This window comes from Curcuma longa, unplaced genomic scaffold (assembly GCF_044706935.1).
Source record: "Curcuma longa cultivar G26 ecotype Majalengka, Jawa Barat unplaced genomic scaffold, ITB_CL_G26_1.1 contig_21652, whole genome shotgun sequence".
Lineage (NCBI taxonomy): Eukaryota > Viridiplantae > Streptophyta > Magnoliopsida > Zingiberales > Zingiberaceae > Curcuma > Curcuma longa.
In genome coordinates, this window is record NW_027431705.1 from 1 (window position 1) to 14,176 (window position 14,176).

The following is a 14,176-nucleotide window of genomic DNA, read 5'->3' on the forward strand; positions in this document are numbered from 1 at the left end:
CGTTGGTTGTAGCCATATCAGTTTGCATAATATCGTTTACGATGTTAATTCCGGTCGCTTACCGGGAGGATGCAAATTGATATGGATCATCGATGCTAGTATTCAACGCTATCTCCGTAAACGAGATTGCTCCGCTATGGTGTTTACGGATAACAGCAACTCGTTCCCAAGATACAACGATGAACGTCTCGGAATAGTAGCAATTCAAATTCCAAGATCGACGAACCTTCTCGTAAGCTTTTTAGACTCCGAATACACAAGATGTGATGAATTGAATAGAATGAGAAGAATTGATGAATTTTCGAGCATCTCTAGGATCTATTTATACCAAATAAAGAGGTTGAATACCTTTTGGGTGAGTGGATGTGACCTTTGGGCAGGATCGATCTGGGTCGTCTGATCTGAAGGGTTGTAACCCTTCACATAGCCCTCTTAATCTCATCCATCAGATTTGAAGGGTTGTGACCCTCAGATCTCCCCTCTGGTCATCATAATGTAAGATGGTGCAGTTAAGATCATCGGTCAGTTCAACTTATAAAAATGGGATGAATCATTCAAGGATTCAATAGGAAACTACCTGGATCAGTTCAATTGAGAAAACCGATTGAGCAATACAAGGATTCAATAGGACTAATCACATGCTCAGCATGGAAGAGACATTTGGTCAGATTGGGGGGATATTTAGTTTTGAAATGAAGTAATGTTCAGAAACACAATCAAGAAGTATAACAGAACAAACTAGATTTTAACCTTTACAGCATTTACTGAAGCCAACAATATCTGCAATGCTGGTCAAACAAACTCCAACTACTAGTAGATAATCTGCTTGAAACCTTATAAGTGAAAATATTGCCAGAAAAATCCATGCAGCACCCTACATTACAAAAAAGCAGCTATAGTTAGAGAGTAGATAATGTAACATGAAAATATATGACTTTCTATATAAACATCTGAATCAAAATTCACATGTATTATTACTAGTACATAAAACGAACTAAAAGTTTAGCCAGTAGAAATGAAAAGATAACCATGATGCATCAAAAGATCAACATTCCAAATTGTTAGATGAGCTAGAAAATGAAGTCACAAAGTTGTAAGATGAACAAACACCAAAATAATATATAAGTGAAGGAATATGCCCTCAGTGAACTAAAGATTTAACAAAGGAGAAATTCACAAGCCATTATTTGTTTGGTATCAGGGAAGATTTTCTACATTCTCAAGTGCCTTGAATGAGAGCAAATTATATGTATCTTCAATGTTAGCTTTAAAAAATTGCCTCTGTACTCTCTACTGTGATCTGCAGCAGGCCCAACTATGTATGACAGGCAGCTTGCCTTCCTTTCTCCTCATATTCACCATGAATAAGTGCAAAAGCACAGAAATAATACATATCGAATTTAGTTCTAATTTCAGTTTGCAATCAGATAGATTGAAAAGTTTGTATTTGATTGACTTATAGGAGTCATAGAGTTGCAGCTAAACTTAAACTGCAGTTTTAAATGAGAAGGTGACTAAACTTAGAGTTTAATTGAGTGGGTACATCAGTTCCAAATGAATAGCTGTTTCAAGAATATGACACAGGAAGGACGATTTCTTCAAGAAGGAAAATAATTGTACCCTCACCAATCCACCAATTCAACCCTCCCTCGGCGCAGGGTTAAGTTGGCTACTGTGGGGTAGATATTGTTACAATGGGCAAAGGTCGAATTTCAACGAAGCCGAAGAAAATGACCTCCCCACCTGGCCAACTACAGCTTCTCAATTTACCTCCTCACAAATGGTCATAGAGCCGACTGTCGTGGGGCCTTTAGGGTGGTGGATTCCACCTTTTGCTGCAATTAGAGTAAACAAACATTTCTAGCAGCTGACATTGTTTCTGTCTCAATCCTTATCTAAAAGCTTCAAGATTACACTGACAGCAAAAACACTATGTTATTGTATGCCTGCTGAAGAGCAAAGCAAATATTATAAGATCATCTAAAAATCTGGCTATCGTTTTGTATTCACTTTTTGTAAAACTTATGGTTATAGGCAAAAAATATAGTTTATCCATCGCACAGAAGTCTTTGGGTTGGTATAATTCTCCATTGCAGGCTGCAAGCAAAATACATATCAAGAAATACTGTTATGAACAAAATATAGGTCAAGAATTCAAATCTAGCTCTGGGAGCAGAGTCCAACCAAATGCCACGAGTACCCAGATTTCTGATTGATGGGACAAAAGTTCGTATGAGATTTGAAGCTAGTCCTAGAGATAAAAGTAGCCTGATCGATTCAAGCAAGGAAACGGTAACAGAGAAAAAGATGGGGAAACGCCAACTCGGCTCGGAGATGAGGAATCGATAGCAAATTTCAAGCGATAAGAGATAGTTGGCGTGATTAGGGTTCTTTTACCTGAATCGGATCCATCTAGAGAAGGGATTGTCGTCGATCCCTTGATTCCTTGCCCGTGTTCTCAATCTCAGCAATCGAGACGCACGCGACAAGCTGACCGTGCGGTTTCTACCGTCTACGACCGGAAACATAAATGTCCGCGGAATCATAAAAAATACCTCAACTTACCGTTGGACTTGATGCTTAAAGAAAATAAAATTTAAGGGCGATAAATAGATGTACGATGAACGAATGGACCGATGGATAAATCGATTCATTATACAATAATATTGTTTTCTTTTGCTCTTGTTATTTGTTCTTTTTTTTTTAATCCAACTGATTTATAATTAGCCATTCCTAAAATTGGACGAGAATTTTTTTAAAAAAATTGTTAAAATGTACTAGTACATTCATAAGATGGGAAAAAAAAGGCAAAAGTAAGTATTTTTTTGCAAAAAAAAAATAATATTAATATAAATTTTTAGTAACTTCTTTTTTTTATTTTGACAGGGAGATGTCTTTATAGAGTTATATCATGCGACCATTTTCTATCAGGGCAGAAATTAGAAAAAAAAAGGTCAAACTTCTCTAATTTATCATTAAACTAAAAACTACTGTTACTTTGGGATGAAACTTAAGTACAACGATATCATTCACCATTAAGCGAGTGCACAGTGAGTGATTATCTTCAACGTCAGACCATGGATTGAAAAAGATCCACAAGCATAGAGCCATACCCGACAAAGGAGATCTACAGCCCAGCAGTGGCCTCTAGTTTTATACTGCTCAGATCATGGAAGCACATCCATGGAGCTAGGGAAGCGCTCCTTTGCCTCAAGCTTAAACTACTCAGCTTCGACCTGATGTCTTGGTGACTTGGGAGTACTAGAGAGCACCGCCAAACTAATTGCAGACAAAGAAGACCCTCCTTCCTCGTCATCTTCCTCTTTGTCTACTACCTGAATCTGACCCAGCTGCTTAATCTCCCTTCCTTTCCCCCAAAGAACCATGTACAGCCCTCCAACTATCAACACTGATCCTATTGCACTGCAAACAGAGAGCCCGTCTCAGATTCATATACGCTTCATACTGAACAAGTTATGCTGCGATATTAACCTTCCCATGTAGAGCTTCTCATCGAGGATCGCCCAGCCGAGGACTGCCACAGTAATCAGTAGCAGTGGGCTGAACATTGAGACGAACAGAGGACCTCTTATCGCTATGCACCATGACATGAGTGAAACGGCCAATCCGGAGCCAATCAAGCCCTGAAAAACAAATCGATTCAGTTGAGCGAATTTGGTGTGATTCATTTAGTTAACTAGTTTGCGAATGCTTATGGATTTGTGTATGCGGGTACAGCATAGACGGAGGCGGCGAGCCTGATGTCCCAACCCATCGCCCACGCCGACGCTTTTCTGTCGGTACAGGCAGCTAAAACCAGGCACTGCACGCCCGCCATGAAGCACAACATGGCCGAGCTGGTGTAGGGAGAAGAGAAGCTCTTGCTCATCTTCGCCTGCGCATGCGCTAGCTGCGTGTTAACCATATTACTTTGTGCAATACGATCTTAATTATTGTTTCTCGTACTTGGATGATGAACCAGATTGCCCAAGCTAAGCAGCTGACGATGACCAAGGCGGCACCGAGGGCCATGTTCTGGCTGCCGGCATCGGCGCCGGCGTCCCTGCTCATCTCCTCAGCGTACCTCCAGTGAATAGGAGATGGCCACATCCTGATGAGGCCTCCTCTGTAGAAAGTCATCAGCATGGAGCCGCCTACGCATAGAACTGTTCCTACGACTTTGGCCTGGCCTGCTAGTGTTCTAAAACCCACCGTCTCCATTCTGCACGCTCCAGGACAAAATTTAACCAACTGGCAACGTAGATCCTTAATAATATATATTAAAAAGTCCCTGTGACTTTAACGATACCTGAAAGGGATCGCGATGATGAAGGTGATGGCAGGGAGGGTGTTGGTGAGGGCACACGCGATCGTTGGTGTTGATAATTTAAGCCCCACAAAGTACAGAACCTGGTTCAACGTAGCCCTGTTTCCATCATAAGCCTATCACCATCTATTTTCTTCTATGTTTCCATGTAAAAAAATCTAGTCAAATAAATTAATACAATTATTTTTTTGCATTTAAATATAATTATTATGGTGGCGAATTAACCGATGCCATTTTATGCGCAGCATGCGAATGCAAGCTCTGACTTCCTCCTTATATGGCATCTAGCTTAGATTGCAAGCTGCCACCTACTCTCTGGATTATTGACAGAAGTTGACATGATTTTAGCTCCGGAGAGAGCCTCTTCATTCACGTGCCATTGATTTTTCAGTTATTTCACAAGAGAATATCGTAAAATCATCACTTTGCTGTACACTCACCCAAAGATGGAGCTGAAGAGAATCTGGACGATGACTTTGCCTGTGATCAACCTGAAAGTTTCTCTGCAGACATTAATAAACTACTTCAATTCAAACCCCAACTGAGCTCGAGACTTCCAAGGAAGCCATTAATTCTTACACGAACAGAGCTTTAAACTTAATCAGCCTGCTTAATGAATTAAATACTGTACCTCTCGAGAAAGAAAGCAATGGGGAAGAGGATCAGAGTGGCGACGACCTGCCGGTAAGCAGTGATAACAAAAGGGCTCATGCCGTCGTCCAAGGCCAACTTGGATAGCACGTTCATGCCTGCGTACCCCACCTGCACAGTGACCATGGCCAAGGTTGGGATGCAGCTCTCACCACCCATCCTGAGGAAGACAGAAAAGAGGAGTAATGTTAATTTAGCAGGCAATTAGAGATCAATGGAGCTGACATATATATATATATATATAAAGAGGCTGATGGAGGTTGAGAAGGGGAAGGGCAAGTGGCGCACCGAGACGAGAAGAGCTGCAACAGAAAGCGCAGGGGACAAGGGAATACAGCTTTGTTATCTTGTGCGCTGCTGTCGCTGCCTTGTGCTTGTGACATAAGGAAGTACACGGCAGTGAATATACATAGAGATTACATGCCGAGGGAGGTTGCACGTATTAGTTGTTTGTTTCGTTTTAATTTGGAAGGTTTGTGAATTGGAGTTTGGCTTTTAATGCTTTTGCTTTGGGGTTAAATGTGTCAGTGAAACGGCTTATGGCAGGTTGTCTGCAAGTCCATCTGGATTTACTGAAGAAGACAAAGGGATAGAAAGGGAGGCGGGTGTGGGATTATATATATATATATATATATATATATATATACGGCCAAATCGCGGTCGGAGACCGGCCGCGATTTGGCCGGAATTGATCGTGCACTGGATTCGGTGGTTTTCGGCCGAATTCGTCGGATTCTGACCACAATCTGGCCGGAATCCGACGCCGGCCGATGCGCCGGCGAGTGGCGCGTCGATCTGATCCGGTCCGGTGACCGGCGATGGCCGGACGGCGCGGCGAGGGCGGGCAGAAGCGGCGGGGGTCGGCGGTGTCATGCACGGGATCACGCAGGCTGTGTCGATAACGAGCCAGTCTTTGCTGCAACTTGTAACGAGGCTAATTATACGACAGTGCTTCAATTATACTGATCAGGAACTCGATCTTTATACCGGGGATCGATGAGGGAAAGAGGGCCTTAAGCTTACTAAAATGTGTTTATAATTCTAAGCATGATATCAATTAGTGCTCTCTTCTGATGAAAACTAGACAGCTTCAAACATGCATGCGTGGTTGATGTTGTGGTTGTCTAGGTGTAAATTATACTGTCTAAAATTTAGTCATGGAAGTATATATTGTGATCATTTAGCGTTTCCAAATCATGTTTGTCAACTGTCTCATTGAACCTTACGTTTGATTTATGATAGGTTATAAATTAAAATGGGGTTGTCCAAACAATGTTAATCATTTTTTAGTTAATTGAAGCTAGTCCATCAATTGAACAAAGTTTGTTAATTAATTAGATATAGAGTTAGACAATTTTTTTTAGTTCAATTGGGTATTAGTTAACTTTGTGTTAGTACATTATTGGCTTATTACTTTCACTGTCGCAATTTTTTGTTATTTTTAATCGTGTCTAATAATAAAATTAATACAAGATAAGTTTAATAAAAAAATTCGGACGTCGCTAGAAAATAAATTTAACAAAAATTATGGGCGTTACCTTATAATTATAAAAATAATTAAAATATCAAATATCTTTTACGTGAACTCGACTCGAAAGTTAAAATTTTATAATAATTTACTTTAAAAATATATAAATGCAAAAATATATTATTTATACACGATAAATCATATAAACTCATCAAATATAATTGATTATATTTTATTCCTTTTGAATAAATAAGTTAAATCAAATAATATTATGTTATATTTTTTTATACTCCATAATCTTATATATGATTATCTAAAATAATTTGAATCATAATATAATATTTTATTATATATTTTATATTATTTATATAAATCCAACATGACTTCATTTAGTTTTTATCGTTTTTATTTTGTTTATCATTTAAAAAATATACTATTCATCTCTATTAAATTTGTGTGTATAAAAAAAAATTATATTATTTATATTTTAAATTTTAAATTTTAATTATGAGAAATAAAATATTGAATAATTTGATAAACGTTTGAGGGGGAATTGAATCTTGTATGGTGTTCCTTTCTTCTCAAAAGTTCGGCGGTCCGACCAAACCGTGCTGTAAGATGTGTTCAAACGGATGGACCGCGAACCTAATATTAGTCCGTTAATACCCCTACTTAATAATCTATCTGGCGTCTGACCATAGTAGAAAGTTAGCTACCGAAAGAATAATTCGAAGGGTATTAAGGACATTTTGGTAAATCCATTGGCAACCTCTCCTCATTTGCGAATCGCTCCTCCCTCTCTCCACGCACAACGCGCCTCTTTTATTTTTTTTCTTTCTTCTGGTCCGCGTCGCGAGCCCTCGCTCTAGGGTTAGGGTTCCTGCGAGTGTACTTCCCGGCCTCAGAATTCGGCCAAATTATGTTGCCGGAGATCGCTGACTCAATCCTAGATTCTCGTTCTTCCCTTCTCTTCCCTCTCATCCAGCTCTCTGTGCTCGCCCGGACCTCGATGGATTGAGATTGGACTTCTATTCATCTCTGGTAAACCCCTTTCTGAACCTCATGTTTCCAACCTATACCGATATCCGTCTCCATGCTCTAGATGCTTGCTCTTGTTCTCTTTTTTTTTTTAATCTCCGTTGTGTGTTTCTTTTCGTTGATTCTATTGGAACTTTGTTCTCTTTTACTCTGCGATATTTGGACACAGTTGTCGTACATGCTTTTTGTTTGTTTGTTTTAGAAGTTGGGTTTATGTTTTTTTCTTAGGGTATTTTTTACAAAATATATGTCCGCGTACCAATCATGAGTACACTTGATAACTTTTCCTGTGATTCTTTTGTCATATTTGTTACGCTTCATTCATCTTAAATGATTGAACTTTTCTCCAGCACTCGATAACATGTGCTATTGGTGGTGGAAATTTTACGAAGTTTATTTATTATGTTGATTTGGCTTTCCACACTGCTTGTGGATGTTTCAGATTTGGATGAGAGTGTATTACCGATTTATGTCTTCTAAACAGTATAAAGTTCACCTATGGTTGTTTATTTTTTCAATTCAATAGCTTCTGTCATTTTGTATGTATGGGTAAGGCATAAATTATTCATTTTCATAATCTTGTGCCCTGTTCAGGGTTGGCTATTGTAGAAAGAAGATGCGTGCTGGTTCTCAACCTGGAAGTACGGAGACATACATGGTACACTTGTTGGTTTCTAGCTTCAATGTAGAAAGTTACTTTATTAACTTCGCATCTTGTTGATCTTGCTGGAGTTTTGCCTCTGGTTTATTTTCGCATACCTGTTGTAGTTATCAAAAGGTAACAAGGAAAGCTACTATGAGAAATTAGTGTGAGTAAGCTGCTGAGAATTTGGTAAAATTGTGATCAATACTTTCTATTATTAAGGTCATTTATAATGTTAATCTAACCAATTTAGGATCAGTCAAAAGTCAAAACAATTCCCTTAGCGAAGCAAAAGAATGCTTTGTTTCTTACTTTGTTATAAGTGCAGTGAGTGAGCAAATTTAGGAAGAACATGCTTAATAACATTAATTTTTGTATGATATGTAATTCTTTATTTTTATAATTGTAATTTATTTAATTGAATACAATATTACTGTTGGCTAAATAATTATAGTTTTATTTTAAATATTAGTATAAATTAGTAGGAATCTTTTATATTTTTAAGTTAAACCATTATTACTATCTATTTGATGGACTAATCAAATTTCAAGGCAGTAATCAAAGTATAGCCTATCCCAATTTTACTTTACCAACATTTGAAAGCGCATATGAAAGATGTATATGACAGGTAACTGTTTATTGGCTATTTTGTATATATGTGACTTTTTAGATGCGTAGAATGTGACATACAATTAGTTTAAACAATAATGGCATCAATATAAGGATAATGTAGGTAATTATACTTGTTAAGGATTCATAGAAATCAGTTTATGCCTACCATATAAAATAAACCAATATAGTCATCTTGGTTAAGTGTATTTTTATAAATAAAGCATTGAAGACGCGCAAGCATATGCCATAAATCACCTTTTGAAATAGTGAAAATGTTAATCATAATGTTCCTCATTATCTCAAGGGTAAGTTTTGGAAGATGAAGATGAGAAGACAATGGAGAAGGAAAAGAGAATACTTAGAATAAATAGTTGAATTTTGATGAGGGATAAAATTATCCTAAAACAGGAAACACCTTCAAAAAGTTGAAATTATTGATGGACATCTCATTTCAATTTTGACAGGTGCTTTCTCAATGTAATTTCAAATAGGTAAATAAATAACCTTCTTTGCAAAATTTAAAAAAATATCTTCTGTGCAAAAAGTGTTTTTGGATTGTTCTACCAAGCACAACCTTACATTGGGGGCTTTTACTTGTGACTACATAATTATAAAGAAGATTTTCATGGTTGTCCATAAGAAATTCATTTGAATTGTTTTTCTGTATTTTCAGTTGTGTTCACATCCTCATTTTAATTCCAGATATCTGGGGTTGGATCTGTTCCAAATATGACCATCTTTCCCCCGCCAGCTGGATTTGAACTTAGGGGTAATGAAATACCATCAGAATATATTTTTGATCAAGGGCAGAATTATCTTTCTACTGGCAATTATGGTTATATTTATACTGGTGAGTTCCCTTTTTGCTAAAACCCACTTAATTGAAATCCTTAAAATTATGGTGGTTTTTATGTCTTTACTATTGACATTCTAGGATATGAATCCACAGGTGAATGGGGTGACCCCCATAGTACATATGGTTTAGATAGTCAAGATCTCCATTACATGGTAACATTTGAATCTAAAGGACATTTTGAGTACAAAATATTTTGGTAGTGCCAATTACCTAGCAACTCAATATTATTCTATTTTATTGTCAGGGTATGCAGGCTGAAAGTATGCCATACATGTATTATAACCCTGGCTATGGGTATTCTCAGATTCCGTATAATCAATATACTTCTTATGCTCCTAGTTCCGTTGCTGGTCTTGATGGCCAATTCGTAGGAGTTCAACCGTACTTGAACCCCTCCTACCAAATTTCTTCGCCTTCTTATGTTCCAGTTGTTGTCCAACCTAGATCAGATTTTGTGCCAACAACCTCTATCGAATCCTCCTTTGTTGGCAGTGGCACACAAGTCATCACTAGATCTGCTAATGCTGGTTCAAAAATTACACCTATACATGCAGCTTCCTCTGCACAGCTAACAACTTCAGCACCTATGTTGGTCCTGTCTGATGCCTGTCAGCCATCACAAAACAATCAAGCTGCACATAGACCTTCGGAAGGGTTACAAGTCAACATTCGATCAAGTACTCTGTCCATGTCACAGCAAACTACAATGCAGAATATTGGTGCCCATCCCCATCAGGTAGGATAATCTATTTCACAATTTGGGACTCTTGTAATTATATTTTACAATTTGGGAATCTTGTAATTTTATCAGGTAGGATAGTTCTATCATTATGCTGTCTCAATCCTTGCAGTTGTTGTTTTTTATAGTAATTTCTTGTTAACTTACCAATTTCATAGTAATTCTATTTTTGGTGCAAATGATGCCACATTTCTCTCTACATAGTTATTTGATCCTTTTCTGTTTTTGAGAGTTATTTTTTCCTCTTGGTAATTCTGCTCATCGATTACGGAATGTGATTTTTGCATAAAATTTTGACTTCTTTCAATGTTCAATCCATCAGGGTTCAAATTCCAATGAGATGCAAGCAGCCTTTCAGTTTTCAAATGGGAGGACTCCATATGCTCATAGTTATGCTGACTTTGCCGGCACTTCTAGCAATGGTTTAACTGATCCTGGATCCAATGTTCTTGGTTGGGCCAGGCAGGAAAAGCAAAGACAGGGACCCCAGTTTACTGTTGCTCTCAGAAATTCAGATATTTTTGGTGAACAGAACAAGGGACCGAGAAAAAACAGGGCAAAAGATCAGTCTACTTCGAATAGCCTTGAGTCAGCTGAACTCGTTCAAAGAAGTGACAATGTTGTTCAAGAAGGATGTATAATTATCAGTCCTGAAAATTACAATAAGGATGACTTTCCTATTGAATATCCTGATGCAAAATTTTTTGTAATCAAATCATACAGTGAGGATGATGTGCATAAAAGTATCAAGTATAATGTGTGGTCAAGCACTCACAATGGGAACAGAAAGCTTGATAGTGCCTATGCAGATGCACAAAGAAGATCTGAAGGAAAACCAAGCAACTGCCCTGTCTTTCTTTTCTTTTCTGTGAGTGTTCCCTCTCAAAGGTTTTTTTTAGTTTGTTGTATTTTCCCTTTTTTCATATTGAAAGAATCTTGCTCCAGGTCAATGCAAGTGGCCAGTTCTGTGGTCTCGCTGAAATGGTTGGTCCTGTTGACTTTGAAAAGGATATGAATTTTTGGCAGCAAGATAAGTGGTCTGGAAGCTTTCCAGTAAGGTGGCACATAATCAAGGATGTCTCAAATGCAAGTCTTCGTCACATTGTGCTAGAGAACAATGAGAACAAACCAGTAACTAATAGCAGAGACACGCAAGAGGTATGCAGATAATTAAGTTGTTTTATATCATCTCAGAAATAATTATCAATATTGTAATATGCCTAATATCTATAGTATGCTTTTGTCATTGAGTCCAAATGCTTGATGCTCTTTTAATTGACAATAGTTGGAATAAAAGTGTTTGGATGCAATCAAATGCAGGGATGCTTTGTGTGAGTTAGTGGGCATATAGTTTTCTTGATATTATCTTTGTATTGGTTATCTTGGGTGTTTTCATTGAATTACCATTTGATTTGAGGATTTCCCTACATCATTTATCGTTAAATAGAAAATATGAAATGGCAATATAGCTGAATGTAGGTTTTCTGGCACCATTTATTTTATTTTGAAGCATTCTCAGCTTTGTTCTTGCTGCTGCTAAAAAAAATCCCTTCCATTTATGAAAATAGAAGTGAGAGTTAAATAGTATGAGGTCCTTTGTCAAATTTTGCCTTATTTTGGGAGTTTAAGACTGCTTGAGGATAGAAAAATATGATGTATAAATTATGGATTTAGTTGGGAGTTTAAGGCTGCCTGAGGTCCTTTTGTCAATTGAGTCGTGAAATGACAAGATGTTGAACACCATCTTTGGCTCTTGTTGCTAGTATTTAGCAGGTAGTACTCATGTATTGAATAGCAGATCTTATTTTTGATAGAGAGCTTCTCTAGCAATCTGATTCATACTTTTGATGTTCTTAGTTTACATTTCGCATCCCACATAAGATACAAAGTGATGACATCCCAGCAACCATTGAGTGCAGGAATCATGATTAATATTTGGGAAACTCAATGGTCATTCAAAGTCTTATAACCTAAAGGAGTATTCTTTATATATATATACTGTACTATTCCTCTTTAAGTAATTTATCCTGATTCTAAACATTGTTATCTGTGTTTCTGTATAGCATATTTCCAGTGATATTTCATCCATTCATGATACCAATGTTTCTTTTAGTTTAATTTGGTAACATTACTAACATTATGACATTGTTCATGTGCCTTATCCACAGATACCCTACGGTGCAGGCATAAATATGCTTAAGATTTATACGAGTAACCTGATGAGGACGTCAATACTTGATGATTTTATGTTCTACGAAGAGCGGCAGAAGAAGATGCTTGAAGATAAATTAAGGAATCTTGGGAGGACCTTTGATGCCTCTCATTACATGCCTGCATATGTTGCCTTCAATAGACAAGATGGCAATGCAGAAGTGCCTTCGAGGGCAGATGGAAATCAATCAAGTGATAGGGAACAGGTTACCTTTGCAGTTGGTCATCAGCCAGCCAGTAGTTCAGAACAACCTTTGAAACATATAGAAACAGCTCAAGATGATTCAGTATCTAGGCCTTTGAAAGTAGCTGGAAAAGATGAGGGTGCTTTAGCTGATCAGTTTCAGAACACAGATGATAAATTGGTCACTGCCGCTGTTTCCTTGCCTACCAAGGCAAATGAGAAACATGCTACAATAGATGTTAAGGACCAAATTCCCGTAGAAAATGGAGTGCAGACAAATGTTGCTAATCGTAATCAAAATGTGGAAGCTAAAATGAAACCTACAGCCAACCATCTGCCAAAATCTGATGAAAAGCTGCCAGCTGTGGCAAATCAGCTGAAAGCAGAAACAAAACCACCAAGTTTTGATGTTCGTGGAAAAGTAGATGGAACACAGTCAAAATGGAGAATTAGTCGCCCTCTATCATCCAATGAGAATACTAACAGATTGAAGGATGTCAATAGTGTGGGCAAGTTTGGCTCTGGAGAGGAACAACTTAAGAAAAATTCTCATGTCTCTGAAAGTTCTTCCGTCAAAGTAACACAGCCTAAATTAGATGCAAATGGCAAAGATAAAGGTGGTGTGCCTGCTGTTGGTCCAAAGCAAGTTACATCCAGAGACTTGGGCACTGTGGAATTAGATGTCATTCCCACTGATTTTGTGACTGTTGGTTCAGTGCAAATACAGGTAAAGGATCTCGGTCAGTCATTTTCTAGTGTCACGCTTGGTGGATCTGTGCTGAATGATGAATCTAAGGGAATGAAGTTGGGCAAGGGCACTTCAGCTGACAGTTTGCAACTGAAGAGACGTTAAATGTTCTTGTTGCGCTAATTGTTTTTGCTTCTGCTCTGTATGGCCTTTTTTAGCAGTTCAATGAGGTCGATGTTGAACTGTGCCATTCTTAATTATCTAAAGGTGATTCTACTCTAGGGTTTTTCTTCTTTAGTTCAATTGGCGATGGCTAGGGATCGACTCCTGGTGGAATTTCAGTTTGCTTTTGGGTGCTGGTTTTGTTGCCCTCGGTTGTGTTTTGGGAAGACATAGGTTAAAGGTGGTGGGTGATTCTTTCTCTCCAACTGTTGCTTATTTTGAGATGTTACAACATGTCACTCTTTTTGTTGCCTTCGTGACATCAAAAGTCTGATACAATATAGTGATGAATTATACAGCTCTTTCCTGGCTTGATCTCGTTCTTCCTTTTAGTTTGCAATTTAAATACTGTTACTTAGATGTTACTTATTCAAATGTGTATGCGTAACTGGGTAATCTGGATCAATTAAATTAGTAAAATCGATCAAGTTGCCGTTCGGATACATGCACGTCCGACCATTTGGTGTACGAGCCAAATATTGAATGGATGCCATCTTTATGCTCTCTCAATACTTTCTTTTATTTAAGTTAAAACAC

At 37.8% G+C, this 14,176-nt stretch overlaps 2 protein-coding genes across 3 annotated transcripts; one reads left to right on the top strand and one right to left on the bottom strand.

Moving 5' to 3' along the window:
• Nucleotides 1–3,221: 3,221 nt before the first annotated feature.
• Nucleotides 3,222–5,137, bottom strand: LOC141817707 (WAT1-related protein At1g09380). Its single transcript, XM_074705341.1, has 7 exons — nucleotides 4,959–5,137; nucleotides 4,768–4,830; nucleotides 4,310–4,426; nucleotides 3,967–4,222; nucleotides 3,737–3,895; nucleotides 3,493–3,644; nucleotides 3,222–3,423 (listed from the first exon to the last, which is right to left on the bottom strand). The coding sequence occupies exons 1-7, from the start codon at nucleotides 5,135–5,137 to the stop codon at nucleotides 3,222–3,224; spliced, it is 1,128 nt and encodes a 375-aa protein (XP_074561442.1).
• A 2,132-nt stretch (nucleotides 5,138–7,269) lies between these two features.
• LOC141817706 (YTH domain-containing protein ECT4-like) lies at nucleotides 7,270–13,937 on the top strand. Of its 2 annotated transcripts, none has more exons than XM_074705338.1 (8): nucleotides 7,270–7,487; nucleotides 8,079–8,142; nucleotides 9,442–9,589; nucleotides 9,674–9,747; nucleotides 9,840–10,331; nucleotides 10,657–11,202; nucleotides 11,280–11,492; nucleotides 12,503–13,937. In XM_074705338.1, exons 2-8 carry the CDS (start codon nucleotides 8,101–8,103, stop codon nucleotides 13,580–13,582), a joined length of 2,595 nt encoding a protein of 864 aa, XP_074561439.1. In that variant the 5' UTR covers nucleotides 7,270–7,487; nucleotides 8,079–8,100; the 3' UTR covers nucleotides 13,583–13,937. The 2 variants fall into 2 exon arrangements, with proteins under 2 accessions (XP_074561439.1, XP_074561440.1); XM_074705339.1 differs by having other exon boundaries at nucleotides 9,689–9,747.
• The last annotated feature ends 239 nt before the right edge of the window (nucleotides 13,938–14,176 follow it).